The 15,431-nt window shown below is 37.9% G+C and overlaps 1 protein-coding gene across 5 annotated transcripts in view; it reads right to left on the bottom strand.

The window, feature by feature from the left end:
• Positions 1 to 15,431, bottom strand: part of Srgap2 (SLIT-ROBO Rho GTPase activating protein 2) — a 224,151-nt gene that overhangs the window by 105,889 nt on the left and 102,831 nt on the right. For all 5 annotated transcript variants that reach the window (XM_048430684.3, XM_048430682.3, XM_048430685.3 and 2 more), the window contains exon 4: positions 1,050 to 1,212. In XM_048430684.3, coding sequence (XP_048286641.1) covers positions 1,050 to 1,212 — 163 coding nt within the window. The remainder of the gene's footprint in view (positions 1 to 1,049; positions 1,213 to 15,431) is intronic.

Here is a 15,431-nt window from a genome sequence, read left to right as displayed (position 1 = left end):
GTATATGTGATGGTTTGAATAAGAATGGCCTCCAGAAGCTCATAGATTTGCATGCTTGGTCACTAGGGAGTGGCACTACTTGAGCGGGATTAGGAGGTGTGATCTTGTTGGAGTAGATTTGGCCTTTTTGGAGGAAGTATGTCACTGAGGTTGGGCTTCATGGTTTTAAAAGACCAAGTCAGTTCTAGACTCTTTATTTTCCTGCTGTCTGTGGATTTGGATGTAGGCCTCTCAGCTACTTCTCTATCACCGTGTCTGCCTGTGTGGCACCATGCTCCCCACCAGATGAAAATGGACTAACTCTCTGAAACTATAAGCAAGCTCCAATTAAATCCTTTCTTTTCTAAGAGCTGCTGTGCTCTTGGTATCTTTTCACAGCAATACAACACTGATTAAGACTCCTACTTTGTACAGTATTCAGGGTCTCTGCGAGCATTTATAACCAAGTCTCATGAAAGAATGACTCCACTGAGAGCTTAAGAAAGGGGGGTTCCTGAAAGGGTATTTGACAAAAATGTCTTAAGTTTATGACAATTATTTTCAGCTTTTCTTTGGTCAAATTTCTCAATCTATATGCAATAAATTAAGTAACAATCAAATTTCAGAAAGCAGTAAGATGTCCATGCTGAGAATAACTAAATCTTGGAGTCCAACTGGCTAAGACAGAAGTTAAAAAGAAAACTAAATTCAAAATATACACATATAGGAATTGGTAAGGGAACTAGATGAGGAAAATATGACACAACACTAAAGATCCCTAGGTCCCAAGAGTTTTGCAAAGCATAAAGGAAGCTCCCAGAACAGTATCAATACATAAAGCTTATGGTTAATGGTGCTGATCCACGACTGTGTCTTCCTAGGATTATCAATTCAGCTTAGAAGGTTAAAATGTTTGCCACTTCAAATATTCTTTTTCTTCAAGACTATGTGGTATAGAATGGTCAGTGGAAAACCTGCTAAGTGAAAGAAAATATTCTTTCTCTTATTTACGAAGCCGTGCCACTGCTCCAGCCAAGAACCTTTGTGACTAGGGACATGTATCCATATACCTTTTTAAAGAGTCTTCCTGAGTCCTCGCTGACTTGAACAAATCGAGGAATTATATTATTCAGGTAGATGTCACTCAGGGTGGTATGATCCCTGCTCTCCCGCTTCACCTGGTTTAAGAGGAGGTTCCAGCAGTTTACTGGAGAGAGGACATTCTGGTCTTTCCTGCAGAGAAATGGAAGAAAAAAATTAAGTGTTAGTAAGCAGGCAGGGCCAGCAGCTATGATGATAGTTCATATCACAAAAATCATAGTAATCAAAGCAGAAGCAGAAACAAAGCTATCTTCTCTAAAGCCTACTGCTATGATTTGAATGGGAAATGCTCCCTGCCCCAGGCACATATATTTTTGTACTTTCTGTACCCCAGCTACTATTTGGGGAGGTTGAGCTTAGCTGGAGGAAGAGGGTAGCTGCGGGAATGAGCCTTTAAGGGGTATAGGCCAATTCATTTTAATGATTAGAAAACTGAAGCCCACAGGAATTGTCATTCTCTCACATCAATAAAGAGCAAGGGGAAGTTAGAGACCACAGTTCTGTATTGTCTGACTAGAATGCATCAGACTGTCTCTCCACAGTCCACATTTTAGAGTTAGGTCATCTGGTCATCAAAGTTAAAGAGTTTATATATCAGAGGGGCTGGAGGGATGGCTCAGTGGTTAAGGGACTGGCTGCTCATGCAGAAGACCTGGGTTCAGTTCCTAAGGCCCACAACAGGTAGCTCACAACCACTCCTAGCTCGGACTCCAGGGGATCGGATCCTTCTCACATCCATGGGCACCTGCACTCATGTATATAAACCCACACATGTACACATAATTAAAAATAATTTTAAAAAATATCTTATCAGAGACAAAATCTATGGAATATTACAGACTAAAACCTTTACAAGGTTGCCCACAATAGGATTACATAGAAATAACGTTGAGATATCTGCCATGAAAAAATTCACAGAAGACTCTCTAGTTCCATGTAACACATATAAAGAGGGTTGTTTTGAACAGCACTGGCTGAGCTATTATCTCAAGTCCCATATAATTAAGAAAACAACTATATTTGAATATATATATATATATATATATATATATATATATATATATATATATTCCTAACATTCATGCTTTGGTAGAGCCATAAAGTTCTAAGTCTTTATTCAAATGAAAATGTGATTCCCAAAGCATATCAATTACCTGCTCTGTCTGCAGTACTAATCTGAACAGATAGATAGCTATACACCTTGAAGTTGGGTTTCTTTTAGGAGAGAAAAGAGAAGTAGGATTCATTTATGGTGCCCTTTACATTGCTGTTTAAACTCCACAACTAGTCAAAAGGTGAGCTGCAACACACTTCAGGTTGGAAAATAAGGAAGTCAACGAGGCATTTTTTCATAGCGGTGTAGCAAGGCCCTACAGGGCAGGAAGCTCTACTGTAAGGGAGCACAGGAAGCTGGATGGCTTCCTGCTCTAGTAGTTTTGCAGGCTTCTTTGATTTGGAGTCGATAAAACTGAGGAAACTTCATTTGGTTAGGAGATTAAAATTTGTCTTCATATCTTTTCCATCTAGCATTTGTTAGTACAATGTCTCTGCTTTCCCTGTTCTTCACCCCCACCCCACCCCCAGTCTCAGGCTGTATAATGCCAGGACATCTAAAAAAGGGGGTATGCATGCCTTAGGAATGTACTGAACACAGCTGTGAACCTCTTTAAATACTAATCCCTAAAAAGTAGACAAAATATCCAAAAGTATTTTTCTTATTTAAAAAAAATTCAGGGAAGATCAAGAAAATACCAAACTGTGTTGCAGAAGAGAAGACTAATCAAAAAAAAAGGAAACCCAGAAAGTCATAAGCCAGTGTGCACCTACAGAAGGGATTATCCTACAAACATACTGGACAAAATAAACCCGTGGAACTGAATCATAAACATTAATTTGAAGACACAGCCCTGTTTTTCTTCCTCAATAGAGATTAAATCTATGAATGCTCAAACACTTAACAACAGATGGCTAGAAGGATTTCTAAGGTGGCCAAGGAAAAAACAGCTCCATAATCATAAAATTTCTATATTATATATTACCACACCCCTCATATTTCCTATGGTTGTTTCAGTAAAGTGACATACAAAATCAGCACTTGTCCCATCAATTTTCTACCAGCTCATATACAAAATGGATAGTGCCCCATCGAGTTCCTGAAAGATCTTCAATAGATCACTGCTAAGTTCCCAGAAGCTCCTCCAGTCGGGAATGGCAGTTAATTAATAACATCTACATTTGTGGCTCTGCAGAGCATAAGTTTGGTGCTAGTGGATGGCTTGAGCTTCTGCATGGCTGTATTGAGGTTCCCTTCTGGGTCCACAATCTATTATTCGCCCATTCTCGAGGCTGTTGTAGATCAGCAAGAAAACTTTAGCAACGCAAAATACTATGCAAATATGAGAAATATTATTATTTTCATTTCCAAACAAATGAAGACTTAGCTTTCATCCATTTCCAACATGTTCCTCAACAGGCAGTGGGCCACAGCCAAGAAAGCAGCCTGCTAAAAGTGCATAACCCTTAGCAAATCACAGTTGGGATAAGACAGTGACAGGCAATTAACCAAGCAGCTGTATGTGTCTGGGAAGACATGAGAGATATACCAAAAGGGAAGCAGACTTCAGTACTCCACTATAGTTTCCCAAAGAGACAAGGTAGAACAATAGTCCTGTGTTCCTCAGTGGGCACTGGGTGCTGAGATTGACAAAGAATTCAAAGGGAGCCCAGAATCCCAGAAGCACCAGCAACTTCCAAAGCCCCATAGCAGAATCCCTCGCAGACCTGCCAATTTCTAAAAGCTGGCAATTATCAATGCATCTAAGAATATAATTTCTCACTTTTAGATAACAGTTCTGCAATGAAAGACTAAACTCTGAATGAGTTAAATTCATCATTCAATATATGTTATTAAGTATCCAATGAGAAAGATTAAAAAAACAGGTATATGCATGATAAAAGAACTCATTTAGTGATGGTTTGACAGCAAACTAGTGATAAGAAAGAAGCTGAATGCAAGAAACAAAATAAATAAAAAATGCAAACCTAAATTCCCTTCTGGCACTTTGATTAAAATGAAATGAACTGAAGCAGTCAAAGAGATTATTTTATTCAGATGAGTGTTATTAGCCTTTCTGGCTTATTTTCTTTATTATGCATTTTGCTGATGCTGACAGAAACAGGCAACCTCAATAGAGGAAAAGCTGCAGCGGATTTGTGGTCTGACAGCGCTGTGCATAAAATCAGAACCTTGCTGACCCAGATAAGCCAGAGGATGGCTTGGATTTGCTAGGCAAGGTGTTAAAAAAGAGGAGAGAATTTAAAAATCAAATCACCAAGGCAGAAACTGACTTAAAAGATTCTGCCTATAATGGTAGCTGATGGTGGTGTGTCACAGTAGTACAGTGGCAGCCTGAAGGTACCTTTCAAAGACAAGCCGGCAGACAGGGGGTGGGCACATTTCTCTGGATTTATCACAGCTGTGGCTTTAGCTCTGCCAACAATGAGATCAGAGTAGGAAAGCTCAGAGACAGGAACAGAGAAGTACCAAAAGCAAAACCAATATACACTGTGTGAAGAAACAAGCTTTCAAAATTTCAAGTTAGAGCCACATACTTGCCTAGACAGATGATTAGAAAGGATTCAATAAGCTGTCTACGTGTCTTAAAACAATCTAACTGCACCCTCTAATCAGGTTTAGGGAAAGAGCAAGAGCAAATGAGATTCTTGTAGCTCTGGAGTACTCCCATGGAGCTTAGCTATGACCTTGGGAGAGAGGCATGCTTTCCTTTCCCTCCTTCCAAACTAGGAATCTGCTTGGAAGTAGACAACTGGACCAATACACATTTGCTAAATGTTTAGCAATCACTTACTGAGTGCATATGAGACCACAGTTCTTTTGGGTTAAAACAGAGAATTAAGCAAGGGCCTAAATATGATCCAACAGAGACTCTGCCTTCCCTTCAACCTTATTTCTGAGTTTCCAATCTCTTTTTATTTCATTCATTCACTCAACAAAAAATGAGTAGTTAACAATGTGCCAAACCCTGTTCTGTGGACTAGGGCTAAAAAAGGTTCATCATTCTTGTTTCTTATATCAATCCATATTTGTGGACTTCATAGATCTAAAACATGGCTTCTTCCTCCTAAAATGTCCTTGTGGGTGAAACCCTCATCTTGTTTATATTGGTCTTGCTGTTTGTGTATATATAGAAGATCCCCTTGAGAAACCCTCATTTGACTAAATTAGAAGGCCTGTCTTTTCACAGCCTTCTTTATGACTTCTGCAGACCTGGAGTCTTCCCCTTCTTTACTCAACTCTCCTTGTATACTATAGCTATGATCTAAATACTGGTGAACATAAACTATGAACTCAACTTCTGTCATTTGAACGTTAAACATACCTCTCTCAAGGCACACCAAAATAATCAATAATCAATATTATACTTAGTTTATTCCTACAAATTCCAGAATTTGGAGGGTAGAGGCAGGAAAATTGCTGCAAGTTCCAGGCTATCTAGAACTATACAATGATACTCTGACTCAAAAAATATAGTGACCTATCAAAAGGCCTGAAGAATAAATAGTCAACAGAATTAAAATATAGCAAGAAAAAGATACAGTAAAGATATGAGCAATGACCAAAGACACAAAATCATTTGGCTTCTCAACTGAAAAAGTTTATAATCACTGCTACTGAATTTTCAGTTGGATCCACATGTTCTATATAGGAAAATCTGTGAACAATTATACAATTATATCTTTAGTTTTTCCCTCTCTAGTTAATTAAGATGTCACCAGAAGCCTTGCAAGTAATGACAACTATATAGAGACAATCACAGATGTGTTAGCAGATTTTTAAAATAAATAAAACCTTGGAAGATGGTCGAGACACACTGCCTGACTCAGTTCTGGTCATTCACACTAGAGAAAAAAAATACCTGCATGTACCAAAATAGAATGGCATCATTCTGAAATTCACACACTATTTCAAATCATCAAAAGCTCCATTTAGGAGTAGACATCTTCCAGGCACCAGGCACAAGTACAGAAATTTGATATATAGCCAGTAAGTTACTAATTTCCAGCCAGAAGGAGTTACGTACGTCAAGTACTAACAACCCATTGGTAAAAAATGGCATCCATAAGGGTACCCCCTTTTCTAAATACATGTTCTTGGGACAAGGAGTTCCTTTATACGATTCATGATAACAATGAGGAAAATAGTTTGAAACCAAAGATAAATGGAACAAAACCATACAGTCCTCAGAGCAGCTTCATATACCGTTACTACTTCTTATATGTTGCATTCATGTTTATTTTCTGAGTAGCTGCTGAGTGACTGAATATGTATCCCCATGGGCTTGTGTGATTCAAACCCAGACATATTAATAGCCAGGCTAATACTTCATTAGTGAAACTTTAAAAGGCTGGGTAGTATAAGAATGTTCTAGTCAGTTTCCAGGTTAGTAGGTCAGATTTTGAGTTTAGTTCCTTATGGAATTTGGATGAATAATGACTCTATTCCTGCAAGGAAGTATTTTGTATAAAGCACCTAAGACCCAGATTCAGCTGTCACTTGATAGCCAGGTAATCTTAAGTGACAAATGTACTGCGGGCTTCACATTTTCTTTTCCTGTTTAAAATATAAATGGAAACAACAGATCCAATGCCTAATCATCTGGCTCCTGTTAACATTAAATCAAAGTGATGTTCATGTAAAAGCTTTACCCACAGGAAGTATTCTCCAGCCATGATTCAGTATCATCATCACTTATTACTTTAACAACTGTTATTACTACTTGACAACCCACTCAAGGAATTTGCACTCACAAAACAGCATCAATAAAGTTGCAATTTTCCTAAAGACAAACACACCTCAAACTTCTCAGGTCTTCTCCTAAATATTACTATCAATTATGTTTGCTACATTTAGACTATGTCAGTGCACTAAATAGGAATATGCTTAGCTACTACTAACATATCACCTGGTTCTAGGGAAATTCCAAGTTCAGTAAATCTGTTGTACCCAACCTTGCCCAGACTTGAAAGGGAAAAAATTTAAAGTGTAAAGAGAAAAGCCAGAGGGTACAAAAAATAGAATCATACAATTTCAGGAGTAGAAGAGACTTTCAAAATGGTGTAGAGTCTAAACCAAACCTATCATTTTCCATGGGAGAAAAATGATACTTAGCGATCTTGAGGTCACCCAAATAGTGGTAGAACAAGACAAGGTCCCAGGTCTCTTGGCTGGCAGCCATTTTCTTATTGTGGCAGTTGCTATATTTCAGTCAAAAAGCCTGAGTTAGTGTCTACAAAGACCTAGTGCTGAAAGAGTTAATGGACAATGCTTGGCTCCCCAGAGCATAGAGCTATTCTAAGACAACACATAACAGGAATACCAAGGGTCCATGAACCCAGAGGGAGCAAAGCTGCTGGTGACTAGCGGCGCCAGAAAACATGTTGACACACTGCATGTGGTTATACATGAAAGGCAAGTGAAGAGAAAACAGTTTTGAATCCCACCCATTCTAATTTGGGACTGGCTCTAGGCACTTACCGGAGGGTTGTGCCATACCCGGCCACTCTGTAAAAGGACCTTTCAGTTCCTTCATTCTCTTTTCTGTGGCTTTAGTTAAAATGTTTTCTGCTGTATAAGAACCATAATAGACATTTTAAAAAGAAAACTGTTACAGCACAGTAAGACCCAGGAGTCACTGTAGATGATTTGGGTCATTCTAAAATGGAAGACTCTCAATCTGGATTTAAATCCTACTATCGACCATTTCTAAGCCAGCATATAAACTTCAACTTTCAAGAGCCAGACTCCTAAGTTCCTAAGAGAGCAGTTTTTCTAAGTGACCTTGCAACAGAATCAATCACCTGGATGCTTGCTTAATCTGTGAACTGGAGTAATGCCCAGGAACCCTCCTTTTAAAATAAGCATTTCAGGTAATTCTGAACACTGCAAAAAACACTTTAGAACTAATGTTCTTATAGGAATGTTTTTCAGTCAGTGGAAGAGGAGTCACTAATGTAGTTAAAATTATGATTAATTTAAAACTAGCTTTCTTCTCCCCAATCCCTAAATACCTAGAAAACAGTAGAGCAGAATAACAAAATGCCACACAACAAGTGTGGTCAGTAGAAAGTACCCTGGGGCTGGCAAGAAGGCTCAGTGACTAAGAATGAGTATTGCTTTGTAAAGAACCCACATTTCGATCCCAGTACCCATGCCAGGTAGCTCATAATCACCTGTAACTCTAGCTCCAAGGGATCCAATGTCCACACACAGACACATAATTCAGTAATTTTTTTTCAAAAAATAAGATATCAGTATATACTGTATATAGAAAAATTTATCTTTATTTTTGAAAGAGGTGTTCTTGGTTAATAATATAAATGCACATTGTCTTGCATTTTTCTGCTCTTTTGTTGATTTGCTTTGTTCTCCTAGCTGTTTGTTTTAATCAGGGTCTCACTATGTAACCCAGGCTAGGTTAGAATTCATGTTCCCCTGCCTCAGTTTCTCAAGTATGTGGATTACAGTTGTGCACAACCATGGCTGGCATATTTGTCTATTTGTATGAGTAGACCTGTGTGTTTCAGCTTATAATACAGGTTAGAAGTCTAAGACAATGTCCTAAATTCAAGAAGATGGTCATATACCCAAGCCCCTTTTAAGAATCTTAAAATTCTCTTAAAAGTATGAGAAAGAGGGAGGGAGAAAGGAGGAAAAAAGAAAATGAATTGAGGGGAGAGGTGCTGGGAAGAGGACTAACTGGGTAAAAAGCACTTGATGTGCAAGTGCAAGGTCCTGAGTTCGGATCCCCAGCATGCACACATGCATACACACACACACACACACACACACACACACACACACACACACACACACACACGGATGGTGATGCACATCTGTAACCCCAATATTGGGGAAAAGATGGGTAGAGAAAGAAGGATTCTGGGAGTTTTTTAGTCAGCTAGTCTAGTCAAAAGGTCAAGTTCTAGGTGAGAGAACTTGTCTTAAAACAAAACAAAACAACAGGTACCAAGGGATAAAGGAAAACACTAATATTGATCTCTGGCCTTCATATGCTTATGTATGGAAGTGCACACCACCACCACATACACACACACACACACACACACACACACACACACACACAAGTTGGAAGGAGAGATAAAGCTAGGACAGTATTTGAACACAAACTTCCTAATTTCCATGTAAATAAAGAATTCCCTCAACTTCTGGAAGCCATTCCCTGAGAACCTCTTTTCAGGACAATCCTTAGAAGTGTTTAGCGTTCTGGTCACACAGGGCACCCCCTAATTACTACATTTTGCACTATCTTTTTTCCTGACACCCCATAGTTACTACATTTTGCACTATCTTTTTTCCTGACACCCTACAGTTGACAGCCACCATCTTTGCTGTGCATCTGAATAATAAATAGTCCCACTATGTGGATTTTCTTCTCATATTTACAGTGACTAGAAATGGGGAGCTAAACAAACTTCTAAGGAACATGGAAAAAAAGAGGTTAGCAAGTTCCAAGAAGAAAGATTTTGAAAAATGATGATGTAGACACAATGTTACTTGTTTCCCAAGTGACATGCTTGATATCTACAGGGAGTACCTACACACACTAGGCAAGGCAGGCAGGCAGCAGAATGGGCTCCTTTTTGCACTCTGATGGATAAAATCAATAGAAGAGCACTATCATTCTTAAGTGGATAACTTCTTGACCACTGACAGAAGTTGAACCTCATCTCCTTTACATGATCAAAAGGACACAAATTCCTTAGCCCTAAATAGAAGATTCAGAAGCAGCACAATTAGAAAAACATCAGCATCTCCAGCTTGGTTGTCAATAGAGCCATATAAATAGCTAAAACCCATGAACATGGAGGGAATGAAAATGAAGCAAAAGATTTAGGAACTAGTCTTTTCAAAGGAAGGCATACAAAGAAAAAGGGAAAGTGATGAGGGATTATGAGGGAAGAGGCAAGGGGAAATGAAGGAATTGAGAAGATAGAGAAACCAAACCCTAAAACGATTCTAAAATTTCCTGATCCTTTTTTTAGCAATTTGTTTTTAGGCTGCAGAAATGAGCACAACATCGAAGATTTGAGCCCATCTGCATTTGAATTTAGGTTGCAGGAAGATTCAGAACAGCTGGAAACATCAGCACTGACCAGGTTACAGGTATCTGGAGGAAAAAGAAATAGAATGAGTGTGTAGGAGGTGGAGGGATGAGGGTTAAGTAAGGCACTGGAAGGAGAATCCTGAAGTCATCCTCAGAGAGAAGGACAATAACCAGGTCAGAATTAGTTGTTGGAGAAGCCAGTCTGTCTGAGTAAGAAAGCCATCAAGGAAAAATAAGGGGCATTAGAACAGAGAGTTAGGGACAGTCTAGCAACCAGGGTTAAAATTCTGCAGGGTTGGTTATCTACAGAAGAATGCCTAGACCAGACCAAGATTGCAAAAGGTCCTATACCATGTGACATGAGCTGACGGTAAATGGTCTACACGATCACAGCACAAACCCGAGATAAAACTGGATTCTGGTTCTGGTCTCCTAACTGTAAAAGTGACTGCCCAGATGGGAAGGGAGAAGGTAAGCAGAGTCATCCAAAGAGAAACTGGCAGGGGCCCACATCCATAAGCAGAAACAGTGAGACAAATTCACAGACAGCCCTTGAGAACATTCATCATCTGACTTATGTGACCCCATTGCTGACTTTCACTAATATCCTGACATAACCTATGGATGACTATGTCCCTTGTTTTCTCTTAAGCTTTTTTTACTTTTTCTTTTCTTTTTGATTTTTTGAGACAGTTTCTCTTTGTAGCCCTGGTTGTCCTGGAACTCACTCTGTAGACCAGGATGGCCTCAAAATCAGAGCTCTGATTCAGAGCACTGTCTCTCAGCACTGAGATAAAGGTGTGCACCACCACACATGGCACTTTCTTAAGTTTTTTTGATCTCTGGTCAAGAAAATGATTTGGAAGCAAGAATTTTAATTAAGTTCTCAACCTGGAGAAGAAAAATCAAATATAAACAGAATTGTATTTCAAATAAATAATATGACTACAGTGAAAGTCTGAGGTTTGAGGGAGAAAGCACTATAGAACAACTTTTTGAACACAATTTTGGCTGGAAAACAAAAACTTGAATACTCTAAGCCAGTATAAAAATTGAGTCAGTATTTTCAAAAGTGTGAGTTAGTAATTACGAAACTATGTTCTGTCTACAGTCTAGGACAAATAACTAATTAAATATATTATGGCTAATAGGACTAGATTCCTCACTGTTCAGAGAAGAGAATTACAAAAATGGAAAGTAGAAACATTTAAATAAAACATTTGACATCAGAACAGAACTGAAGATTAATGTGAACTCACAGGCTTTAATATAAATTAGTAGAGATAATGTCTGGATTAATGATGGTTGAATTTAAACGTTTTCTTTCTTTTTACTTCACATGGTATCAAAGCAATAAGCATTCAGCAGAAACTATATTCTGAATTTTGAGCTTTAATATATTCCTGGATAGTCACAGGCAGTATGACTCTGGTGATTCTGGGCAATGGCCAACTTGTGATCACAAGTATAAATAATTAATACTCCAAAGTATGCTATATTGCTAAGTTATGGAGCTTATTAAGTGTATTAAATGCACTTTCAACTTATGATATTTCCAGCTTACATGAATTTATCAGAATGTTATCCTATCATAAATAGAGAAGCATCTAAATATAAATGGAGAAAAGAAAGTATAAGTACATGGGCGTTGGTTTCTAGACCTACTTCTGTCTACTACCTTTGCTGACAGAGACCATAAATAGTTAAACTCCAGTAACAAATAGCATGCATAAGCAATCATTGTTTCTAGATCAAATTCCATACTAAATGTAATCAGGACTCTCAAAAGAAATTATTTTCTAAAACAGAAAAAAGCAAGACCAGTCTGAGCCAGGACCATTTTACATTATAAAGAAATGAAAATAAAACATATCATAATGACACAGGATCCAGTTTGACAGAATGCCAATAATCAAATATAAGACTGGAAATAAAAATCCAGTCCACACTGATATAAACAACCAGACCAAAAAAAATGTAAGTGATGTAAAATCACTTCCTTCTACAAAATCCCATGCAAAAAAAAAGTATAAAAACTCAGAGAATTAGAAAAATGACTCTTTGGTAACCATCCTCCTCCTAAAAAATGATTCAATAATAAAATAATTCAAGGAAGAATTATGAATAGATGATAAAACTACTGGTAATTATACACAGAATTAAAATATGTCTCCATGATATGATCTTTAATTTCAAAGGACAGGACAGAATAGCTTTAAGAGTTACATAAAAATAAAGGAACTTGATCAAAGTTATTATTATCAGTAACAAAGCAAATCACCAACAAGTAGCATACTGAGCAAATCATGACAGTAACCCCTACAGCACTCCCACCAAAGCTTGTAACCTGAATCAAATCACAGACAGTATTATCAGAAGATTAGAAATAGCAAATTCAGTAGCAATTTTTGGGTCAAATACTTTAAAAAATGTTATAAAGTACAAAGACTTAGAATTTATTCTCCATTAAAGGACACTTAGAGATAACTACACAATTGTGGATTTTCCTTTGCCAAAAGGACTTTAAAAACAACTGGTAAAATCTGAACGACTATGGATTAAGTATTATCATGGTGATCTTCATGTTCTGATTTTGACAATCACACTGCAACTATATTAGAAAACAAGTATAATTTTGGCTGAGACCCACTGAAATATTTAGAGATCAAAGAGTACCGTGTCTACAGCTTATTCTGAAGTGTTTCAGGAACACAAACATGGTAAATTGCACATGAAAAAAAAAGAAATATATGAAGTAAATGTATGCTATATTAACCATACTTTCAATCTGGGTAAAATGGTATATGCTACTCTTTGTATTATTCTTAATTTTTTCTATAATTATAAAATATAATTAAATATAAAATTAATAATTGTCAAGGATTCCACTCTGGAAGAAAGTGAAGCCATTTCCTTTATCTCTCCTTTGTCATTAATTATGTTACTCTGGCTTTTTTGTATAAACTGATCTCCACATGACTCTAGAATCTGTGCAGATGGTGAAAATGAAGCCAAGTGTTTATTCGAGTGTCTAAAAATATTCCTCAACAATCTTGGTTCCTTGGCTTGAACTCCATGCCTTTATGGGAACACAAAAATATACATACATACACTTATACTATTTCACATTAATCAGTAACCTCCATTAATTAAAATAGTATTCCCATCTATAGCTATGAATATGTGCTATTACCATAAAGAAGCTGCTTTGTTCTATTTCAGAGCAGAATATAATTGGCAGGAAAACTAAACTGAATACAGGTAGAAAGAAGGTGGAATCAGGCGGATGCCATATAGCTACCCAAAAAGCAAGATGTGAGGTAACCACAAGTGTTGTGGTAAAATATAAAATAATAGAAATGGGCTAATTTAAGATGTAAGAGCTAGCTAGGAATATGCCTGAGCCATTCACTGGCCAAACAGTGTTATAATTAACATACTTTTGTGTGATTATTTGGGTTTGGGTGGCTGGGAAACAAAAGCACAGTCTCTATTTACATGGCAGCTTATTGTGCTACCTATATTTCATTCCTGGCAGAGCCCTGGCATACATGAGCACTCAGAAATGTTTGGCTAAAGAACTGGAAAAATGGTTCAACAGTTGAGAGCACTGGCTGCTCTGCTAGAGGACCTGGGTTCAATTCCCAGCACCCACACGGCAGTTCACAACTGTCTGTAACTCCAGTTCTGGGGAATCTGACACCCTCACACAGACACAAATGCAGGTGAGACACCAATGCACATAAAATAAAAATAAGCTATTTAAAAATTAACAAAAAAGCACAAGTCTACTAGGGTTGGTATTCATTTATTTTCTAAACTTCTGGACAGAACAGCCATAAGTGACCTGTTTGCAGAATCATACATGTTCTTACAACACATCCTTAGTCCCCAAATAACAACTGATCTTAATCAAAGATTTTAAAAACAGTGGTTTCTGGCTAAATAAAGTGGCACAAAAATGTGCCCAAATCTGATATATTGTCTTTTTTCATTTGATTAAAGGTAAGAAGCTTTCCAAACATTTGTTTGTTTATTTGTTGTATCATATACTGCATATGCATTTTTCCGTTCTGGATTTTCTAACTGGGTTGTAAAGTATAAGGGTTCTAAGCACTCATGCTTGGTACATATACCTAGAATCTGGGTGACAGGGATAAGGGAAAGGCAACACTCAGGGTTGGGAATGTAGCTCTGAGGCAGAAGGCCTGCTTAGCATATGTGGGATCCTGGATTAGAGCTCTGGTACCATAAAAAGAGAAGGAGAAAGAAAGAGAGGGGACAGAATTGAAACTGCTTTAAGTCATTCCATCCTGACCTATCTCTAACTGGTGGTGATTAATGATGTAATGGGAATCTTACAAAATCAGCACTAAGAAAGTACAAAAATAAGCTTAGAATCCAAGAAAAGGGCCATGTATCCTAGCACTCAAGCAGGAAGGAGGATCATGGGTTCAATAGTGAGTCTCTGACCAAAATTACAAATAAATATATTTATCCTAGAAAAGTGCATAACATAGAAATCTGTACATTGTAAGAATCCATACCACTTTGAAGGTATTAATGAAGAGAGTCTACGCTGTGCAGCTGTCTGAATATGTTGTGGCAAGGAAGAGCACACAAGGAAGGGGCTAACAAAGTCAGAGGTGTACAAATGAGGGGTATAAGGGGAAGGAAGGCAGAAAATCAATATACCATTGAAGCTGAGCATTTCTTACTGTGCTTGCCTCCCTGGGTACCTCTCAGTCTCTATTCAGAGTCCATTCAATAGTGCTTTGTGTTCTAAGGAAATCTGTCAGAGGCATTTCCACCTGTACATTGCAAAATCAGTCCCTTACAACTTCCTCCTCTTGCTGAATCCCCAAGACACTGCCTATAAATTCAAAGAATTTCAAGCATCAACAGAAACCTCAACCTCCACCCCCAAGAACTCGGTTAGGAACATCTGTTGTTTACAAAGGTTCAGACTGAGAGCTGCCAGACTTGTTCTACAGCCACTACTTTAACACTAGAGGTTGCCAGGAAGGGATGTCTGAATTTCATGCAAGGATGCCCTGTTCCCATCACTTAAGCAGAAATAGACTAAAACAGCTCAGTATTTTACCACTAAGTACAATCCTAATTTGTTCGTTTTGTTCTGATCCTGTGCACCAAAAATGTTAAGATGCACACCTATTTCATCAATCCTTTCAGAATGTAAAACGC

This window comes from Myodes glareolus, chromosome 5 (assembly GCF_982192425.1).
Source record: "Myodes glareolus chromosome 5, mMyoGla1.1, whole genome shotgun sequence".
NCBI classification, from domain to species: domain Eukaryota; kingdom Metazoa; phylum Chordata; class Mammalia; order Rodentia; family Cricetidae; genus Myodes; species Myodes glareolus.
This window is presented reverse-complemented; position numbering and strand designations above follow the sequence as displayed.